Raw genomic sequence first — 21,059 nt, 5'->3', positions numbered from 1 at the left:
ACTTCCGGAAAAGTAATAAATTTGATCGCTTAGCTCTAGCCTATAACGGTCCAAAGGACAAGTACATAATAAGCCAAACAAGATATGTGCGCAGCGCGAAAACTTTTTGCGTCTTCGTAGTTTAAGATATTTCAAAAGCGCATCACACTAAAGCACTTATTATTCCGGGACTCTCACTTATTAATCCAGTTCTTTTGGTCAAAACATACTTTACATTCAAATATTGGGAGTTATCTAGAGTGTCATTTACCGTGATCTTGATGGTAGGCTATTTTTATTATAAGCCGCCTCGAGCACTAATATTATTATCACTATAGGTATCAAGTATCGGATTAGAAATTTTAGATTGAACAGTATATATAAAAACAATGTTTGTTTAGAACTGGAGTTTTAAACTTTATTTAGTGATGTAAACCTGTGTGTGACGTACAAAACCCACCTGTGCTGCGTACAACCCATGTGAACCAATGGCTTTACAATATTGATTTGAATTACAATATCAGTATTTAGTGGCTGCTGTGCTAAAAGTGTCGATACGAGGAATTTGTCGGCGTACCCCATTCATTTATCTTGCGTTCCAATGGGGTATACGTCATCCCCAGTTTGATCACGCACCGCTAAAATTTAGTGCTAATCATAATCAAACAAGTTGCAAATGAAACAAAATCACTATTAAAATGTTTATTTTTTTACGAGAAACTGGGGCAATACAAAATTTGGATTCATGAATAGAATAAAAAAGAGCAAAATACAGGAGAAATAGCTATTCGGGTTTAACCACTTGTCGGTCGATTTTAATTTAAATTCAATTTTAACGTACAAATACAAGTTCTTGGGAAAATTAACAATGTGCAAAACTGTTGTTGCAAATACGACCTACCGCATGTACGGAAACAGATACCAATATATTAATGCAGTGTAGGATGTGCCAAGATTAAAGTTGTGTATAAAATATGTTCACGATTAAGAACTAATTCCCTGTCATTCTTTATTAAGAAACTAGCAATCGCCATAAACAACAATAGGAAAATGATTTCTATTTCTAATATGTCGCAAGTCTAAAAAAACACATTGAACTTTTTTATGTTTAACCCAGCATGACCTCACAGAAACAGTGGTGATTTATAAATGCACGACAGCACATAATGGTTGCTAAATATATTAGCACAAGGTCATGTGGAAAAATAATGTCAACCAACCGTCCCGCTATAGTACGACAAAAAAGCTATACACATAAAAGCAGCTTTTCATGGCAGGCAAAAGTATTGCAATAAACAAAGACAAGGTTTTTTATTAAAACAAAAATGTTATAGGTCGACGTCTAAATAAAGGTTCACATGGTTTTTCAAGTTCAAACGTAAATAAATAAAACGCTGAAAAGGTGTGTTGGCTTTACTCACAGAAAAGCAATGGCCTGCGAAACTCAATTGTACCGCGAAACAATAAGTATTTCGATTAATATACCAAATTTGGTTAAGTCTGTAACTGCATTTAGTGGTAAAGAATTCAGTACTTAAACTATATGTACAATATACATATTTCAGAAGTATTTTTTCTAAAAGCGTGTACCTTGGAATGATCAGCTAATAACTAAGTATATCCTTATTTGTGTGTCACCATATTAAAAGATAGAGCTGATTGATTTCGAACTTTTATTACGCTGTAGCTTAATAATCACGAATTCTGTTTACAACAAAGTTGATGGATACAACCAAAAGTTAACTTTGTGTACTGTTTTTTTAAGCGCGTACGCAAGCTTTTTTAAGTTACAAAGTATTTTTGGACTTTGGTTCACTTTAACGTGTCCTCGCAGCTTGATGTTACCACGACACGCACCTACGCCACTTTACCTTGCGCCACACACACTGGAGCACCCGGGGCACCATGCTCGCCCACGGCAAATCCCGCTCAGCCATATCATTGTCATAACGGTGACGTCACGTTTCGATGGCGCCGTGTTCGGCGGAAAGCAGGTCGTCGGCGTAGCGCTGCGCAAGCATCGGGCTGCGACGAAATTCACGGGACGAGTCGGAGTGCTCCGCTGGAGAAAACAGCTCATCGTTGTCGGCCTTGGCCTGGAGCGCCTCCACCGCTACTCCTCCTGCAAACTCCGAGGTCTCCATGCGCAGGATGTAGGGGATGATAGAATCAATCTGCACGTTGCCGATAAGGCCAGCAAAAAAGAGTTCCTCTGTGAGTGCTGAGTCGAGTGATCGTAGCGTGGGGAGAGTCAACAGGAGATTGCACAACCTAGAAAAAAGGCTACACCTTAGAGAAGGGGTCGGCAACCTACAGCCCGCGGGCCGGATCCGGCCCGCCAATGAAATTCATCCGGCCCGCCGCCTCTTGGAGAAACTGGACACGAGTCCATTTCCAATACTTTTTGACTATTTTAACTACATAAATGCGAAAATTTGCGCGTAATGTTATTTTTTTTCTACGTTCTGATGCTGTTTTTTTAACTAGAACAGCGCTTCTTTACCGTTGCGCCGTGGAAGGCTGCCAAGTGCGTCGCGGACAATCGGAAAACGTATTAAAAAATATTGGACATAATTTTTTTAACTATTATTTTGGTGAAAATGTAATAAAAACTCGCAAGAAATTTAAAAGAAAAGTTATACAAAAAAAAAATCGCGCTCGATTCGCTCGCTAGGTGTTCCCGGATTTAAATGCTTAACAAACACCAAAATAGATAACTGTTAAATTATCGCGTTTTTTCAAAGTAGTTTTATTACATTTTTGCATTAGTAGTTTGGATGACGACGTACGGACTCGAATTTCAAACCAACCAAACGCTTTTGTTGCGCTTTGTGCCAACACTGTACCTCCTTAAATGTAATTAAGCACGTTTTTAAAATGCTAAAAAATCCGCGACCCGCATAAATTACAGTTGTTTTAAAATTGTGATAACACGAAATCTCAGTTAACATATGTTGTGTGGCCCGTAGAGACCTTTCTGGGTTTGGTTTTGGCCCGCGACTAGAAAAAGGTTGCCGACCCCTGCCTTAGAGCAACAACTTGTTACAAATATCATTATAGTCGCTTCAATCCCAGATTGGGTACCCCAGATCCAAATTGTGTTGTAACAAAATGATATAGCTTAGTTAGTAGAAATATAACGCATTTAAATATTGCTATTTTACCATGTTAAAATAATTATGAAATTATGTTGATTAAGATCCTTAAGGTGAAGCAAGTGATAGACATGTACCAGGCCAAGTCAATACCAAGGTAAGACTAAAATTCTAAAATGTTTGAGAAATAAGAATTTTAAAGAAAACCGCCTTTGAAAAAATGAAGTTATTCTTATTCTTATTAGACATCCTTAAAATGCATTCGCGATTGGAAAAGTAAATTGTTGGGATAAAAACATAAAAAAGACTACGGGCCTCGCAACTGTTGGTGGCAAAGTGAATCTAGTTTCGACAATATTCAGGGCCAGGACTGAATAGTATTTGAATTTCCGCTGTGTTTAAGAAAATGGTGTTGTACCACTAAGCCTAGGTATACTATAAATGCCAAAAACGTTGCATATTGTTGTTTTTCTTGTATTGTTTGTCCAGTATATATTTTCGCCTATAGTACAGTTATATTGCCCTAAAGAAGATTGCCTGAACAGGCAATCGAAACGTTTGCACTTTAATAAAATTTGCCGGAAGAACAATTTTACAATTGAAACAGTGCATGCCTGAATTAATGCATTTTTACATATATTGTGACCACTGGTTTCGTGTCAATTGATGATGAGTCAATCGGGTCTTTCCAAGATTAGACGATAAGTACACGGTAAACTTAGATGATGTTAAAAAGGAGGCTACGGTGTGACGTTAAACCGGGTACACATACCTGTCGGGTTCGTCGGGAAAGCGTTTAGTCAGGTGATCCCTTAGTTCGGTTATTGTTCGTGACTGAAACCGTTGAACTTGCGGGCGGTGAATCGCTTTTACGTGATCTGTGGTAAAGGATAGGAATAACAAATATTATATATCAGATATCAAAATAAGTATTCCATAGCATTTTTTACAGCAGAAAATGCAATTATGGTAAAAAGGTTTTGTGAAATTATTCTAGCAAAGATTTTGGGTAGGTAATAATCATTTGGAATCCTAATTTTTTAAATAAACGGAACTTACGGAAGTGTTTAATTTGGGGCTGACATGGTAGGAACATAGAAAAGTATACACGCTCGACAGACCCAAAAAAATCGTTGTAGAAAAATCGGACTAATTGGTGCATCTCTTCTCAGCATCAAAACAAACGAGTAAATTACCCTCATTATATTCTACCAGTATATAAATAACGTAGGACACTGATGCACAAAAATATTTCATTTTTCTGAAAACCCGTGTTTAACATATGTTGAGGAATATAACAAGAGCGGCTTTACTTACCAGGACTAAAAAGAGTCAGCGACTTAAGAAAGGCATACTCCCGCTGGTCAACTTCAAGTCGGTACATCCTGGCAACGAATTCTTGGATTTTATTGATATGCTCGACAACTTGTTGAACTCGAGATGATGATAATTTACCTGTAAATCAACGTAGATAATCACTAATCACACATATTGCAATTACAGTGCAACGAAATTAATCAAAGCTAGTGCAACCATAATCAGTTTTTAAAACAAAATAGCATAAGAAACGTTATTTATTTACGTAATAAGAATATCAAAGCCCATACAGAAGTAGGTATCATTTTGAACGTTTCGAATAAATCTATTTATTTTCAACATAGAGAAAAGGAACTGATTACACTTAAAATCAGTGTTATTTGTTTAAAACGACGAAAAAAAGGGTTTCTGTGCCAAATATTTTTCTTTACCTTGCTGGAAATTGTTCCTCATGTGTTTCAGAACTGTTACAAGAATCATGTTGAGGTTCATATTACGGGCACATTGTGACAAACCAAGCGTGAAAAGCTCGTGCCAACAATCCCTCAGCAACCCCGTGTGACAATCCGCTCTGTAAATATTACAGGAATTATAAAATGCAAATTCGTTAAAACCTGCCATACTTATTTTTACGAGTGTTCTATTTCATCTTTAAACGAAGCATTGTAACCTGCAATTCAATACAGTTTATTTACCGAAGAAGTTGAAAGGCAAAGATAGATCTGGCCCACTGGGCTGACAGAAATAGTAGTCTCGAAGCAGACTCGCAGATGTAATGGACATTAAGTGAGTTGGGGATGGGCATAGCAAGGTCAAAGTTGAAGTTGGAATCCGTCATGAGTGGACCCTGAAAACAAAAATTGATTGCTTTATTGTATAAAACAAGGTCAACAACTTTTTCTAATCGCGGGCCAAAACTAAACTCCACACAGGCTGGCGGCCGTAATAAATGCCCACAAACATTTTTGTTGTAAAAATATGGCTCTTGAGAATTTAATGTAAAAACTTCCAATCAGCGACTACAACCTTGATTTTCTATGCCAAATTAGTTAAATTTTATTTTAGAAGGAAGTAACGGGCAAGCACGAAAAAATGCGTTGTTTAGCTTTAGTTGCCCAAACTTTTTAATTACATTGTTAGAAGGAAGTTTTACGCATTGGGCACATTAAAATATTCACATATAAAATACCTAAACCATCAGTGAGACTTTTCTTTCACGAAGTTTCATGGTACAAACAATTTCCACTTAGAGAGTTGCTATGCGCACGAGGAGCTTACTTAAAACGTGGATATACTTAAAGAAAACTCAATTATTTTTGCATTTAACTATAGTTTAAATTCAAGTATAATATATAGCAAAAGAGGTCGCGGGCCGGCCCGTGAGCCGTAGTCAGACGAACCGTGGTATAAAACAAACAACGCATGGAGTTTACGATTAAAACAAGCTCTTTCAAGCAAAAATGTGTTACTTTCTTGCATATACCTCAAAGTCAAGAACAGGAGTTTGTGTGGGCGATACATCTGAGTGGTTTCGATTCGATGAACATGCCTTCAAGGTTTCATTTAGTGAACTCAACACCCTAAACAACATAATTATAGATTAATTTATGAAACTAAAAGGCCGGGAATAGAAAAATTGCCGTAGAGAAAATCTCCTTAATTTACCAATTAACAGTAAGGTGGGAAAAAATTATTTTACTAATTGAATTTAGTTCTAGTTTTCACACTACAACGTGATATACCAAACTTGTGGCCGAAATGTTCCATTTTGTTACAGCGGCGAACAAAATTATTTTGATGTGCATTTTCGCTGTCAACCAAAAATTTGCAATATACAGTATATCAATGAGATTTCTTCAAAATATCCTGGTTAAACAAATTATATCTGTTAACCGCTTACATCGCATTGCAAATTCAATCGCAAAATTGGCTGAGAGAATGCTTTAAATACACACTACTATAACTTTTATGGCAACCCACTCACTTAACCGCATTGTCTGTTTTCTCGCTGTCACTGTTGCAGTCGTGGTCCGTACTGGGGTTTGGATCCCCCTCGCCCTCCCGTTCACTTACTGCGCCGACCCTGCTCAGGTGCGCCATCGTCGACACCACACTGGCAAGTGTACTGAGGTTACCCTGAAAAGTACAGCGTTTAGTTAGGAGAATACGATTGAGTAAATCGGTAGAATTTTGAACCATTTTTTAATATTTACTGACTTCCAAGGTTATCAGTTTAACGGAAAACGTTTGGAGAACAATGAAAAAACTTCTACCTGATTCTGTTTCTCCATAATATTCAACGTAGACCTACAAAGAAAGGAAACGTTTATTGTTGACATTGGGGAAATGAAATTCGTAATCTTTTAAAATGTAATATTAAGTACAAAACTTCATTTACTTCATTTTACTTTAAGGTGATTAGATTCTAAATTTGTGTAAGGCACGAAACTTTCGTTTAAAACAGATATGAATACCCTTCTAATCCTGTCAGGTGTTGGTTTCTCCGCTGATAGATCTGCCGCTCAACGTTTATTGCTGTGCTCAATCGATGGTTTTCTTCTAACGACTTTTGTAGAGGCGATCGTTCGCACTGCACAGCTGCAAGTAAGCCAATAAAAAATAAACAAACGGCATTTGAAATAAAACCTACCATTTTTGCAGGCCTTTTCTGCACACAAAAAAAATATTAACCGTATATTAACGGTATCAAAAATAGTGTTTACGCAGTAGTCGGCAAACTATGCGTCTCAATGTGGTATATATAAAAATTTCTTCTAATTTTTTTAAATTTAGTTTAACCATATAGTTGTGGGTCATGTGATCGCCTGAATTTTGAAATTTAATGTCGCTAAAAGTTGTCATTTTGACTAAATGTTCCATCACAGATACATTGATAAGTCCAATAAATACTATTATTCGTTTAAGGCGGTTATCTTTAATAAATGGATTTTCTAGGCGATCCTCTTTGAAGATTAAGAAAGGTTGGGGTTATTCACTTCATACTGACTTTACAAAACGTTGCTACTAGGGGTCGACACGCTGACTAACCAGTTATCTTGAATAAGTTAGTTCAAAAATTTTAGTTCCATACTGTGTTCAGGCTAGAGTGGGTGTAGGTGTGTTTCATTTTAGATGCATGACTACTGCTTTGAGAATAAAACGTTTCAGACAATCGCCTTATAGTACAGGCAACAGGTTTTCGATTATTTAATCGTTTCAAAAAGAAAATTAAATCGAAAATGGAATAAAGAATGGCAAATGAATAATAGTTCATTGAAAGTAAACATATTGATCCTCAATGTGTTATTTGTTATCAGACCGTATCAGAACACAAAGAAAAAAATTAGGGCGCCTTCATTTTAGTCAGCACAATAATTATGATAAAAAATAACCCGTAAAAAACGGTCGCGGACGGAAAAGTTTAATTTTTGTTACAAAAAGGTATGGAGCAACAGAAGTTAATGTTTAAAGTACAAAAAAAAGAAAGCAGAATCCCTAACAGTATCCTTAAATAATATTGTGTAATTGGAAATGTATATTGGGCATTTGAAGCATTTCAACGATGGTGAATTTATTAAAGATTGTATAATTAAAACTACCGCTTAGTTGTTTTCAGATGAGTCTGATATAAGGACTTTTAATGAGAACTTTCTGCAAGAATAGTTGTACGACAAGTTCAAAAACGGCTAAATAAGGAAATAGCAAAATCGCATTTAGTAGGCTTTCTACTAATATTTCAGTATGTGCAGAGCTGTACATTAAATTTATTTTTATTAGATAAGTTTTTAAATATTCGGTAAAGAAGGAATAATTGCTTGATTTGGTGTCGCTATATACGACTAACTGGCCAAGGTATCAGTGACACGTTGAATTAAAAAGTGTGCCATTAAAACATATATCCTCACCCCTCGGTTGCTACAGAGATGGTACACGGAGCAATTGCATTACTACGGAAAACCAACCTATTTTTAGATTTTAAGCATATCACTGTATAATACACCAACAATATGTTTCCGCCAAAAACATATCAGTTGAAGAAGGTATCACCACTGTGGTAAAGATTGTAAACTATTATTGTGAACAGCCACTACGCCGTCGCCAATTTAGTATTTTGCGTGATGATCATATAACAAGAGTATGGTGATATTCTCTATACACTGAGGTTGATTGGTTAACCAGGGGTATATATTGAAAAGATTTAAGTGAGGGTTTGCCTCAAATAATCACGTTTCTGTCGTGAAAAAAATAAAAAATCCTGCGTTTTCCATATTTAAATACAGACTCCGACAGATATCACGTCAAAGATTAACAAATTAAATTTGAATTTGTAAAGTACGGCCTTTTGTAATGTGATATTATAATGCAGCAAATTAATTTCAAGAAAAGAAAGTTAATTTTCTTCAAACGACAGTTAAAAATGGGGTCCTACTCATTTTCCAAACTTGCGTGTAATAGATGAAAATGATCAGTTTTGTAAAGAAAAAATAATGCATTTGCACAAAAAATTCATCACGTTTATTTAGCAATGGAGAAAAAGGTTTTCTGAATTTACCGACCTTAGTTTTTTCTGCGAAATTACTTCGTAATTCGTTTGATAATGATGCTGGCTCAAAAGCAAAGCCCCCAAAAGCGATACCAATGGTAATTATGGAACATCTGCCTTGTTTTGGCAGAAGCTTCAACACGAGCAATTGCCATATTTAAAAAAAGCGAACCGATTATGTCAATATTATGTGTTAAGCACTACGTATATGCGCCAGCAGGCTTTCTCATCAATGAAACAAATAAAATATGCACACAGAAACCGCTTGTAGGATACAAGCCTGAAAAGTTATTTGTGGCGACAACAACAAACTTTCAGGTTTACCGATTTTTTTAGATTTTGTTACCAAGCGAATGCAACAGTTTAACTCGTCGCTTTGATTGGTTGATGAAATAAAGAAACCACTACTACTTTCTTAGCGATCTCCGCTGAGCCTAATGATTACTAACAATGTTGTGTGCCAGTATCAATATTTTGTCCATTTAATGTAAAAATTTTCGATTTGCTTTAACTTCAAGTGAGGAAACCGACATTACGATTTTTGCCTTCTTGCGTTTTGTTAGTTTTTCTGTGACTCAAAATTCCTGTTAAAATCGCAATTTTTGTTTGTAGTTTTTGGTAGTCGATAATAATTAATTTCAGAAGTACCAAAGATTTCATAGCAAGCTGTTTCGTTTCATAAACGATTATATTTTGGTTTAACAATTATATTGGTTTCGTTGTAGTAGTTGGGCCTTCAACAGGCTTTAAAAAATAATATTGGGTCGCGACAAAAAAGTTTGCCATCCACTGTGCCACACCGTTCAGCTGTTATTGCGCATTAGAGGTAAGATGTTTCGAGTAGAATCCCAAGGTATTCTAGAATAAGACATTTGCAAACTTATGTACATTGTAATCTAAAAATTATATTGCAAATAATTAACATTCTAAACAACTGCCATTCAAAGAAAATATGTTCAAATTGTAGTGCATAACTACCCAAAAAAACAGATAGCAACACCAAGTTGTTGCTCACACTTTTCTCCCCATACAGTGAGTGCAGCGCAACACAATGCACTATTCACAAATTTAGTGCGTTTTAGATATTGTTGATGTGTTTCAGTTTTACTACTGTAAACTGATGTGCTGTAGAAGTAAAAAATTATGCAGCTAAGAATGCAAAGTTACTACTGCCAGTGATGCGTTAGCGTTACCATTACATGAAAATTAGGAACCTCGCTGATTAATTAATATTGCCCTAAAGTTGACCTTGACTAACCCTGTAGCGTACTTTCATATGTTAAGGCTATTGCGAAATCTCTTCACCCGACATTCCACGTGAGTCGCTCGCCTAATAACATTTAATTGACAGTTAATAATAAGGCGAAGGTTAAGTAATTGGCCGACCGAAAAACGCTGACGCGGCTAAATTTGAAGCAAGTACAATAATTGTTTCGCCATCGCTACAGAGTTTAATCCAAACGCGTCGCTTGTTTATGTGCACTTGGGAGCAACTTTTCGCGATATTGATTTGCATCTAAAAATCCAATAATTTACTTACTTCACGATAAATCAAATCTGTTATAAAAAAACAAGTATATTTTTTTAGGTTATAAATCGTCGTTATTTTAAATAAAAATTTCACAATAGTGCGAATAAAGCGTTTTTTTAATTAGTTTTTTTTAATTCTTCTGTAAATTACTACCTGGTATCGTCAAAGTTTACTATAGATTCCAAAGTATTAAAATGGGATTTTTTTAGTGGACCTAATTTCGGGATAATCTCGATACAATTTAAACGGGTTACAAAAATCAATAAGTAGATTGGTAGAATATTAAGTAGTTTCCCCACAAAATATATCTTACGGTAAGTAAAATTTACTACAGGTTGGCAATGTCTGGTTTAGAACGTCATCAGAATTAATACAACATCATTTACGCGTCAAGTTAACCCAATTAGGCTAAAAAAATTAAAAGTTTTTTTGTTTTTTAAAAAGGTCCAAAGAATTGTCACGGTTAAAATCCAAACTATAGTTTTTAATATTAAATACTAACATGGGTAGTTGGGTACACTATGCAGGGATCTGTATCAAACACTAACATATATTTAGAAATGACAATGCTAAACAATTTGTGTTCCGAAAACCGTGGCGCCATTTTTGTTTTGAAAGGTCGATTTCACACTTTCAGCCATATTGAAAATTTCGCTTTTTAAAACAAACGTTTTCAAAACAACAAAAAATAAGGAAAATCGGAAAAGTCTTGCCAAAGGTTTAAGGGATTTTATGTAAAACTTATTTTACAAATTCCGTAAATTGATTATTTATTTTTTTTGTTTTAAATTTTGTATTAAATTTGAATTCCTTACAAAATAATTCAAATTTAACACCAGTAGAAATATGTCATTTTCTTTCACAGCAATAAGTCCAAAGAGACCCAATAGTAATATTAACTTATAAGAGTAAAATAAAAGGCAATCAAATTTCTTACATTCTGGCTTCATGCCCATAACGAGACACTTCTGCAAGCGACAGAACTGACATCGGTTGCGATGGGTCTTATTCACCGAGCATTCCTTGCTTCCCCGGCATGTGTAGGAGAGCTTTTTGCGAATGCTGCGCTTAAAAAAACCCTTGCATCCCTCACAACTCTTCGCACCGTAGTGTCGACCTAAACAAAATCGACATTGCCATTCAACGAGGCAGTCTGCTCAGACCGGGAAAGTTAAGATTCCAGTATTTGTTTTCAAGTTGTCCGAAGCGAGAAGGCAGACATATACTATAACTACTTGCAACTTTCGTATTGATTGTGTACTAGAATTACGGTCAATGTTGGACCGCCTTACTTTAAGGACGAAATATTAAAGTACTCTGTGTACCAGCTAAAAGAATATTATGAAGATTTCGTAGTTTTTACTTACGCGTTTTTTTAAGATCGACCGATATAACTGTTTGGGGCGATATTAATTTAATAAAAGGCTTATATATTATAACTTACAACCGTACAGTTAAGCAATCCGTTCAATTAAACTCTCCTTACTTATAGTAGGCCTATTAACTCTTAAAATTAATCAACACTGTAAACCACTCTTATCTTTAAATAACTTTACTACTAAACAAATAAACGCACTATAACTAAACCACATAACAGCAGGATCATTTAGAATTAGATGACCGCTATTAGAAACTGCCTCAAATTGAAAAACGTGTTTTAAAAAGCGAAAAAAAAAATCGAATACTTCACTATATACTGATTGACTCAATGCGCTAAATGAGTAAGTCAAACGAAGATTACAATAAAACCAAATGACCAATTTGCGAATTCGATAATTAGCAAATATATGAGTGCTTAAAGAAGCATGATAGTATATTTTCATGACAAAATATTTAAACAAGTAGTTTTCAATTGAACAATATTTTGGTAGAAGCGGAACCCCATTCAAAAATATCGGTAAAGAGATACACTTTAGTAAATATAAACAAAAATTAAATATTATTGCACAACGGGTTCTTGTAGTGGATGTAAAGCCATTACAAACAAAATCATGTTATTTTTAATGAGACTAAGAAATGCGTGTTGGCGCAGGCTGCCTTGGCTAAGGCAGGATTTGGGAAGATGGGTCGTCGCAGGCAACCGGGAGGTGACCAAGAATTTCTAACCGCAACCTCAACTATTCACCTTTTATGCAATGTCAATCGTGACGTAAATTTCGATCAACGCGACCTTCAGTGAAAAGGGCGACCCCGCGTGACATGAGGATGACTTAATACAAACAGGAACGTAGTGACCGCGCCTGGCCTGAGCAACTGGCGTCACCCTGAGTTTATTTAGTAACGCGCGTTGCCGTGACGCAAAAAGAGGTTTACAATCCGAGTTTTATTTGAACTTGCCATTTAACAAATATAACCTAGATTAATATGTTATTTTGAATCCAAAAACAAACTGTCATAAATATTTTTTTAGATGCCAGTAAAAATATGTCTGTATTTTGTACTATAAATATATATACTTTTTATATGATATTTTTGTGTCAGGCTGGATTTGTTTAAAAAACATAGAGGCTCCACTGACATATTTCCTAGTCACATGGATAAATTTATTGAAGCTTTCTATTTAAAGATATCACGCAAGCAGTTTGTTTAAAAAAATACGAACGACTACAAAAACAACAAATAACAAATACTTAACCATCGGCTTACCAGAGGCGCGGTCACCGCACACGATACACACATCGTACACCATGTCAAGCGCTCCATTGTCACCGGATGATTTGACAAGGTTACCTGCGAACGCTTCGACCGCTAGGTGGTGCGAGTGGTTAACCCCTCTAGGTCGAGCTGTGACGATAAATGACGACGTAGCTGCGCTGTTAACAGGGGCGATCTGTCGAAAGTATGCGGATAAAAGACCCAGGTTATATAGGAAACAATTCAAAAACGTAGGAAAGCGTAAAACATACAAAAATAGTTGTTTTGGGACTTTTTGGGGATGTTTTTTTAGGTTTAGCCTTGAGAAGGTGCTTGAGTCAACATAAAAAATACGGCTGTTTCGCTTACTCTAAGTTTTCCCTTGTTTTTTAATACTAAACGTAATAAACATAACATAAACAAAAATGTAAAAGCGCACTTAAAATAATCATTAGTTTTTGTTCGAATTCCCATATAACTAACCTGCAAAAGACCTTTGTTTTGAAGGTCGATAAGTTTCTCTGGTGTGAGTTGATCCAAGGTCAGCACTTGTGTTTGACCCCCCAAAACCTGGACACCACCAATTGGAGACACATTAGCGTGTGTTTGTGGTGATGTCGTCATCATATCACTAATCATGTGATCGTGGTTTTGTGTCATCCGTGAAGTAGCCAACGAAGGAGCTGGAGACACAAAATACAAACTTATCTGTTTCCTTTATGTTAGTATGTTTAACTCCGTTTTCGTCATGTGGTCATTTAAAACTAGAAAACTGAGTTAACCACCAGTCATTTGTAAATGCCCCTTAAAGCAGGGGTCGACAAAAACCTTATATTTTATTTTTACACCTGGACTGTTTTATAATTTATCATGCGAATATGAGGTGACAATACGCATCTATACCGGCATTATATTGCTTGGGGTTTGCCTCTATGGGTTTGGTTTATGTGTTTTCGGGTTACTACTTAATTAAATTTGAATAACCACTTGTAGTTTTGGCGCGGTAGTTAGGAAGTTTGTGTACTAAATTTATTTTTAATTACGAAAAAGTTTAAAATATTTAGAAACTTTCCTAATGTTTTTCACCTAGATTATTATTTGAAGTAAAAATACTCAACCTGTTTTTCTTTTATTATTTTCTCTGATATTTAAAAAGTAAAAATATCTTTTAGGAAAATCGTCGCACACCTAGGTCTAGCGGAGAAGTCGGCGAAGTTTTTGAGATGCTGTTTCACTTTTAGTTTGGTACGAGTGCTGGATGAACTTAAAAACCCACATTTTTGTCAAGTTTTTTCGGGGAAATTTTGTGCCCTTTTTTAATTCGAACTACGGGGGTAACTGCATGTTATTTCGCTGCTTCTAGCAAAGCTAGCAGAAATCCAAAACTGAAAAGACAAATCCATTTTGTAATTACTTGTTGAACGGTCAGCGGGTAATATTTAACGGCGAAATGGGCGATGTCTGGCCCGCGGACTTCAGTTGCCCATGCCTGGTCTAGCGGCACAACTGTTCGGAGCAATGAGTTTTTTCGACGAAATTTTATATGCATTTATCCTTATAATAAAAAAAAACGTTTACGGCCACCATTTCACTCTCAACCGATAAGATTCTCTTACAACATTATAACGAAAATCTAACAGAAACCGATAATCGTTATTTCTCATAAATATACAAATATTGTCGCAATGTTAACAAGTAATGAAGCAGTTTTATAATTTAGTTGAAATTTTAGCAAGTACTAAAAAATATGGACCCTTGTTTAACGTCAGACTAATTTAAGTAAATTAACCAGAATATCTGGGTTGCAATGCAATATGTTTTAAAAACTTGATGGTTAAAAATTCGAGGTTGCTTGTGGCGCAACAAACTCGCATCGCTGGGACGTAAACCTAACCTTTCGGTGACCAGTCTAAACATTTATACAACTTTTACTGCGATAATATACAAGCACTCTTCATTTGCAAAAATGTTTAATGAAAACCGTAAACATATATTTTAAATGCCACGTATGCTACAAACACAGCAAACCAATTAAACATTTTATCGTTTTGAAGAGTTACATAAGCAAATTCCACCAGATCTTTAGAAAAAACGAAACGAGGTTGCACAAGACTATGGACTTAGCAATCTAGAATTGCAGACAAATTATCTCAAAACATTTTTACACCATTAACGTTTACACTTTTTTAGCTACCTCCATTTTACTTCGTAGGCGCCATTTACAAAAAGATCCGATTTTAACTCGCAAATTAAAATGGAAAAAAGTAACTGCCTTGGGATGGCATTCACATATATAAAAAAGGACTACTTTGGACGTCAATTTAACTGTAATATTGATAGAGTTTACTACATGCAGTATAAAACTAAAATAGTCACTCACAAGTAGGGTGATCAGCCATGGTTACCGACGCAAGAACAGTTGTTTCCGAGCTGCTGCCCTCCGATGAGTCGGTGCGTATTAGATAGACCTTGTCATCACAGTCCAAACTCGACTATTCATAAAAAATATATATTTAAGAAAGCCTGACTGTTTTTATTCAGCGGTTTACCGCGTTTAGCGTAAAATAATGTTCACACTTCGTACAAAACAAAGGAACTATATAAAAAAAAAAACAATATAAGACCTACTTTAAAATTTAGGTACGCCAAAACAGGATTTCTTAGACATATTAGTTCAAACTTACAGGAGAAAAACTTGATTCTTCTAACGGCTTTTGATGGACTTGCTTGTTTGTAATTAGTTCAGGCAATGTGTTTCCACTAGTAAAGTCCTGCATTAAAAGTACACTCCTTACTTTATTTACATTGCAGTGTTAGTTTATCAACCTGTGAGTAGTAGTAGCAAATAAACACAACAATAATGGATTGTAAGTTTAAAAGGGTGATATTAATCAAGCAGTAGAATTTACCTAGGGATTACAAATATTCAACATTTATAATGAGTTTTTATTCCCATATAACCCATATAAAAAAGTTGTAAATGTAGGGTATTTTTAACTTACACGAGAAAAACTTGATTCATCTAAAGATTTTCGTTGACTTTGCTTGTTACCCAGTTGATTGTGTAACAAATTGTCTTTGGAAAAATTCTTAAAAACACATTTCAAAAGTTAAAAAATTAATTTAAAATATGTGAAAATAAATTAGAAAAAAAAACAACCACAACCTTTTAACTCTAGCAAATAAATAAAAAATATTTATACATACATTATATATATATTAACATTGTTTAAATAGGTGACAATAATGTACGGTACTAGTAATCAGAACCTGGGTTGCCATAACAACATCGCTGTCCTCTTCCTTTTTGTTGATTGGTTGAGAAACATCATGTAGATTAGTGGTCAACAAGCCAGACATTCTGCCAAAAAAATATAATGGTAAAATAATAATAAAACAAACTGAGGCTAACATAAGATATATTGTGGTAATAATACCAAGGTTGGCATTGTTTTAAAATTGTGTTGTTCTATAGAAGTTAAGGCTACATAAAGCGCTATGGCTCATTTATTTCTGTTTCATAAAAGTTTTTTTTATAAAACACAATTAACCTTGCAGCAGTGAAACCACTCAGATTCTTCCAAAGACTTCGCCGTTTAAAAAGCACGCCAGGCATAATATTCGGGTATACAGTTAGAAACAAGCAGACTGTCCCACAATTATCCAACAGCTAACGTACGTTGAACTAAAAAACTACAAAGCAACAAAGACAACATCTTGGTTTGTGATCAAACGGTCGCGTGATACAACTATCCTCCCACATTAGTAGGTAACTTAAAAATATAAATAACAATATGGACAAGCAAACGAAACCAGTCAACGAGCGCCAAATTTTCTTAACGAGCCTCCGACCTTTTTCTCACAGGAAAAGAATTTGTGCTTAACCCAAAAATCTATGTTATTACTCGCTCTAACCTTCGCGAAAGGATTTCAACCTTTTATTCTCTCTCTTATATTGAGGATTCGCCTAACCTTTTACCTGCACGGTACAAACACGGGCGACGGGCGTAGACGGGTTAAATCGATTTAGCGAGGGCGCAGACAAAAATAAATTGGCATTTTGCGGCATGGCGAAGAAAAACATTTCACAAACAAGTGGAACTTTTGTCTTCAGGTTATAAGGGACAACACTGAAAAACAACCAAAACACAAAATCTCAAGACTCCATAAAAAACTCAATGACTTATGACGACATTTTTTGAAGGACAAATAGTAGAAATAAGTTTCAGTCATTTTGTAGATTTACTGAGATTAGAAGCTAAAGGTTAGAGATATGTCACGCTGAATATCGGCACATTTTGCTGACCTCTTGTAACCCTTTGCTGTGCTGTCTGGCGTAATCGGCGGAAACGGCTGACTGCGACCTGACAACAGACCACTAGTTCGGCTGAGGCACTAAACTCACACAAATAACGGATTTATTTCTGTAAAGCCTGTCTTGTAATTCATATTTAAACAACACAAGCACTACAAAATCATAAAGACAGGTTAAACGATCCCGTTTTCCTCATTAAAGTAAACAAAGTCAGCAACAGGCTTGTTGATCTGACTGTGGTTGTGCATTTGGAATCACGAATCACATGCGCGGGCTTTGCGCGTGCTGCGTGCGCTTGAGCACTGACATCGTCTGACCCGAATGACCTCTGTGTCGCCCCGCGCGAAGGTCGCGCAGCGTTATACTGCACGCAAACACATGACACACATGTTTATGTTCGCCGCTATTAAGGCGACCACTTTATTGATTGTAAGGTGTGGCCTTACAAAGGATTTTTTTGCAATTTGTTTGAGACGTTTTTAACATGTATATTTTAAACACGATGTTTTAACGTTGTATTCAAACAAACGACGTCGCTTAAAATTCAAACCACACTTCTTCTGTGGAAATTTAAGGAAAGCAAAGAAAGCACATGACAAAATCATTAGAGTCTCAGTAAATTTTGACATATGACGGTAGCATGGCTTAATTAATTGCATTGATTTTAAGTAGAGCAGAAACCATATGGAAAGAATAAACAGAGGTCGCAAATACATTTGGAAATTCCAAATGTAAAATTTAAAGCGCTGATTGCTTTTACTTTTGAATCAATTGAAATTACTAAAAAAAAAAACGATTTAGAAACGGTTTAAAAAAACGATTTATGGTTCGATAAAATCATGCGAAATGGCAGGCAAAGACCAAGGTTTGTCAAACATTTATAATCTGGATTTCCTACAAGGTTTCGTTTGGTATCACGCCTGTCGAACACAGGACATCACTGTTGCTGCACAGGGTCGAAGTTCATCCGTATGTGGGGAAAAGTTTACGACCACAGTTACGCCAAATATATTATTTTACAAGGACTTACCTGCAAGCTACAACCCATTTGGACAAATTCTGTTTAGTTGTGTATAGTTTTTAGAAGGTCAAAGCATAAAGAAGCAGGCGATAAAATCCTTATTTTCTAATTAAACCTGACTTAATGACACATAACATAGCGTTGTAAAGGGGTGTTGTTACTTTCAAGTTTTCATTCGTGTCAAACTGTAATTCCCAAAGAATATTGTATTTAGTAAAACATCGTTAATACACTAAAATGCAACCTTTCGCATTTAGTAAACAACTACGAACAATTATGTGTTCCTATTTTGCCGCAATTCAATCCCACTAACGATGCATTGGCTTTGTGCCGTGTGATCGTTCTATTTCCAGCATGAAGCACTTGGCGAACTCGGTAGACAATGAACACGTGCCAATCTATAGCACTTGGGTGCGGACGTTGTAGTGACACCATAAATGCTACAAATAGCGCAGCAAGTGAATTCCGATTCAGCTGCCACAGGAAAGAAATATTGACAAATACAGTTTAACGAAGACTGCTTTTCTTAACAATCAATATAGGTAGCCATAATATCAGACACACAAAACACGAATTTCGTCCAAAAACAACGTCCACTAAATTTAAAAAAACATAATTTATAAATATATCCTCTTAATTCTTATCAGTTAATATTGCTTAATTTTTTAAAACGAATGAATGGAAATATTGCTTGTGTTGCACAATTATAGATATGCATGTGATTCAGTTTGGTTCGCATAGCTGGTTCCGAAGACAGTCGCGAGAATGGGGGAAAGTCGCGGAAACCGCTTCATGGCTGTGGGACTGAAAATCCACAACTCACACATCTCGGGTCAAGTGTGTTTCACCGATGCCAAATAAAGGTGCAAAAAATGACGCGATTAGGGGAGAAAGGTTTCAAGCACTCCAACAGATTGCGTGCAAATGATTCCGGGCTTTGGAGCACGAGGCGATAGGCTGTCCTATTTTCGGAAGTTTTTTGCTGTTTGGAAAGTGCGCCGAGGCAAGTGGGCGCAAATTCCCTCCCATGCATGCGACTTGTTGCTGCAGCCACACGCGCAACAGGCGACCGGAATCGAACTTTTGAACCATGGCAGAAAAAGCGCAAAGTGCTATTAGTAGGGCATTGGGTAGCGATCGGACAGGTTGTACGGGTGTGAAAATTTTACCAGTTCACAGTCAAACATTAGCGCCCAAAATACTAAAGATCGTAAAACTAAAATCCTGAACAATTATTTCTTAGGTTTCTAATTTTAGAAGGAGGGCAATAATTGCTGATTATTAGCACTTGTAGCTTGCAATTCCATACAAGCTGCAAAACTTTCTCACTTTCATCCAAAATAAAGTTATTTTTTTTTCTCAAACCAAAATTTTTAAAATATTTATAAGTTTTGGAAAATTTAATACCAAATCCTTTTTACTGTCAATACAAACTTACTGAAGTAAATAAAATGGTGAAAGAAAAACACAACTCTATATATAAAATATATGTTATAGTGATTTTTATTATTGAAATATAATAACTGCTTTGTTAATCCTAGTGGTCAAATGTTATTTAATAGTCTAAACAAATATGTAAACAATAACAATGCCACCATACCTGCATCAGGATGTACTCCTCACAACTCTTTTTTTGAAAGTGTTTTTGTGCTACATTAGGATAAATCCTTTAAAACAGTTTTAAAATTTTACCTATAATTAAAACAAGTACATTTTCATTATTACTGACCCACAATCTTTGTAACCTGGAGTTAATCAAGACCCATCAATTGCTACAATCCATATTGTCACCCAACCACTTGTCAGCCGTAAGTCCAATTTATAAATAAAAGGGCGTAATTTTAACGAATCTAAAATAATTAGCACCAGGTTTCTGCTTGTCGGTCTTTGTTTAGCTGAAGCGAATATAAACAATAAAGTTGAAAAACCCAAAGTAAAACAATAATCAAACATTTTTTAAACAAACATATATTTCGCCTACAGTGGCATCGTCTGTTCCTACAACTAAATAATACATATACAAAGAAAAGTAATAATAAAATAATAAAAAAGTCAAAAAGTTATAGAAACTAATGACGCCCCTGTAGGCGAAATTTCTATTCCTGTAAAATGTCTGGTCCTGGTTTCACCCAGGATTTTGAACTTTAAGTTTTATTGTTTGTAATACAAAAATGTTTTACTCTAAACTATGCTATATTCCTATCATTACAGCTTGTAGACCAGTATTTAAGCATGTTTGAACAAAACTCACAGTTATAAAACATGGCAATAGTTTAAATTTCTGCTTAATGAATAATTTTTCATAACGCAGGTGATACAATAAATGTTAAAACTCAAAGATCTTAAAAAACAAATTTTATAAATTAAAAAAGGAAATTTCCTAAATATAGTTAATAACTTACCTGATGCCAGGATAAAAAAAACTCAAAAACCAACAAAAATTGGTGTGGCATATCACAGCCATTGTTATTCAACATTGATGGAATAGGCCTTCTTAGCTTATGTATTAAAATTTGATCTAAATATATATTGTTCGAACAATATTTTATCTAAAATTATGGTTCATAGAACACCCGGAGTGACAGATATTGGTATAACTTTTTGTTCTGATTTTGCAGGTTTAA

General features: G+C 35.4%; 1 protein-coding gene across 2 annotated transcripts; it reads right to left on the bottom strand.

Moving 5' to 3' along the window:
* Nucleotides 1-706: 706 nt before the first annotated feature.
* LOC146164210 (nuclear receptor subfamily 2 group C member 2-like) lies at nt 707-20,125 on the bottom strand. 2 transcript variants are annotated; one of them, XM_083381280.1, is made up of 17 exons: nt 20,036-20,125; nt 16,370-16,460; nt 16,102-16,188; nt 15,784-15,870; nt 15,480-15,591; nt 13,583-13,782; nt 13,112-13,295; nt 11,403-11,582; nt 6,866-6,989; nt 6,665-6,698; nt 6,376-6,527; nt 5,875-5,971; nt 5,087-5,238; nt 4,823-4,962; nt 4,392-4,529; nt 3,847-3,952; nt 707-2,250 (listed from the first exon to the last, which is right to left on the bottom strand). In XM_083381280.1, the coding sequence occupies exons 2-17, from the start codon at nt 16,457-16,459 to the stop codon at nt 1,938-1,940; spliced, it is 2,196 nt and encodes a 731-aa protein (XP_083237406.1). In that variant the 5' UTR covers nt 16,460; nt 20,036-20,125; the 3' UTR covers nt 707-1,937. The 2 variants fall into 2 exon arrangements, with proteins under 2 accessions (XP_083237406.1, XP_083237405.1); XM_083381279.1 differs by lacking the exon at nt 20,036-20,125 and adding an exon at nt 16,651-16,864.
* Nucleotides 20,126-21,059: the final 934 nt, after the last annotated feature.

The sequence above is a fragment of the Ascidiella aspersa genome, chromosome 2 (genome assembly GCF_963924565.1).
Source record: "Ascidiella aspersa chromosome 2, kaAscAspe10.2, whole genome shotgun sequence".
In the NCBI taxonomy this organism is placed as follows: Eukaryota; Metazoa; Chordata; class Ascidiacea; order Phlebobranchia; family Ascidiidae; genus Ascidiella; species Ascidiella aspersa.
The sequence above is the reverse complement of the archived record's forward strand: the minus strand, read 5'-3'. Positions and strand labels throughout refer to the sequence as shown.

What these genes read in the sequence shown, in the direction of transcription:
- LOC146164210 (XM_083381279.1), bottom strand. Translation starts at nt 16,715, where the DNA reads ATGCCTGGCGTGCTTTTTAAACGGCGAAGTCTTTGGAAGAATCTGAGT. An exon ending in AAAACAAAGGTCTTTTGCAG is followed by an intron (nt 13,296 to 13,582) that starts GTTAGTTATATG and finishes TACTTTCGACAG; the next exon opens with ATCGCCCCTGTTAACAGCGC. An exon ending in CTCCTGTTCTTGACTTTGAG is followed by an intron (nt 5,239 to 5,874) that starts GTATATGCAAGA and finishes TTTTGTTTTCAG; the next exon opens with GGTCCACTCATGACGGATTC.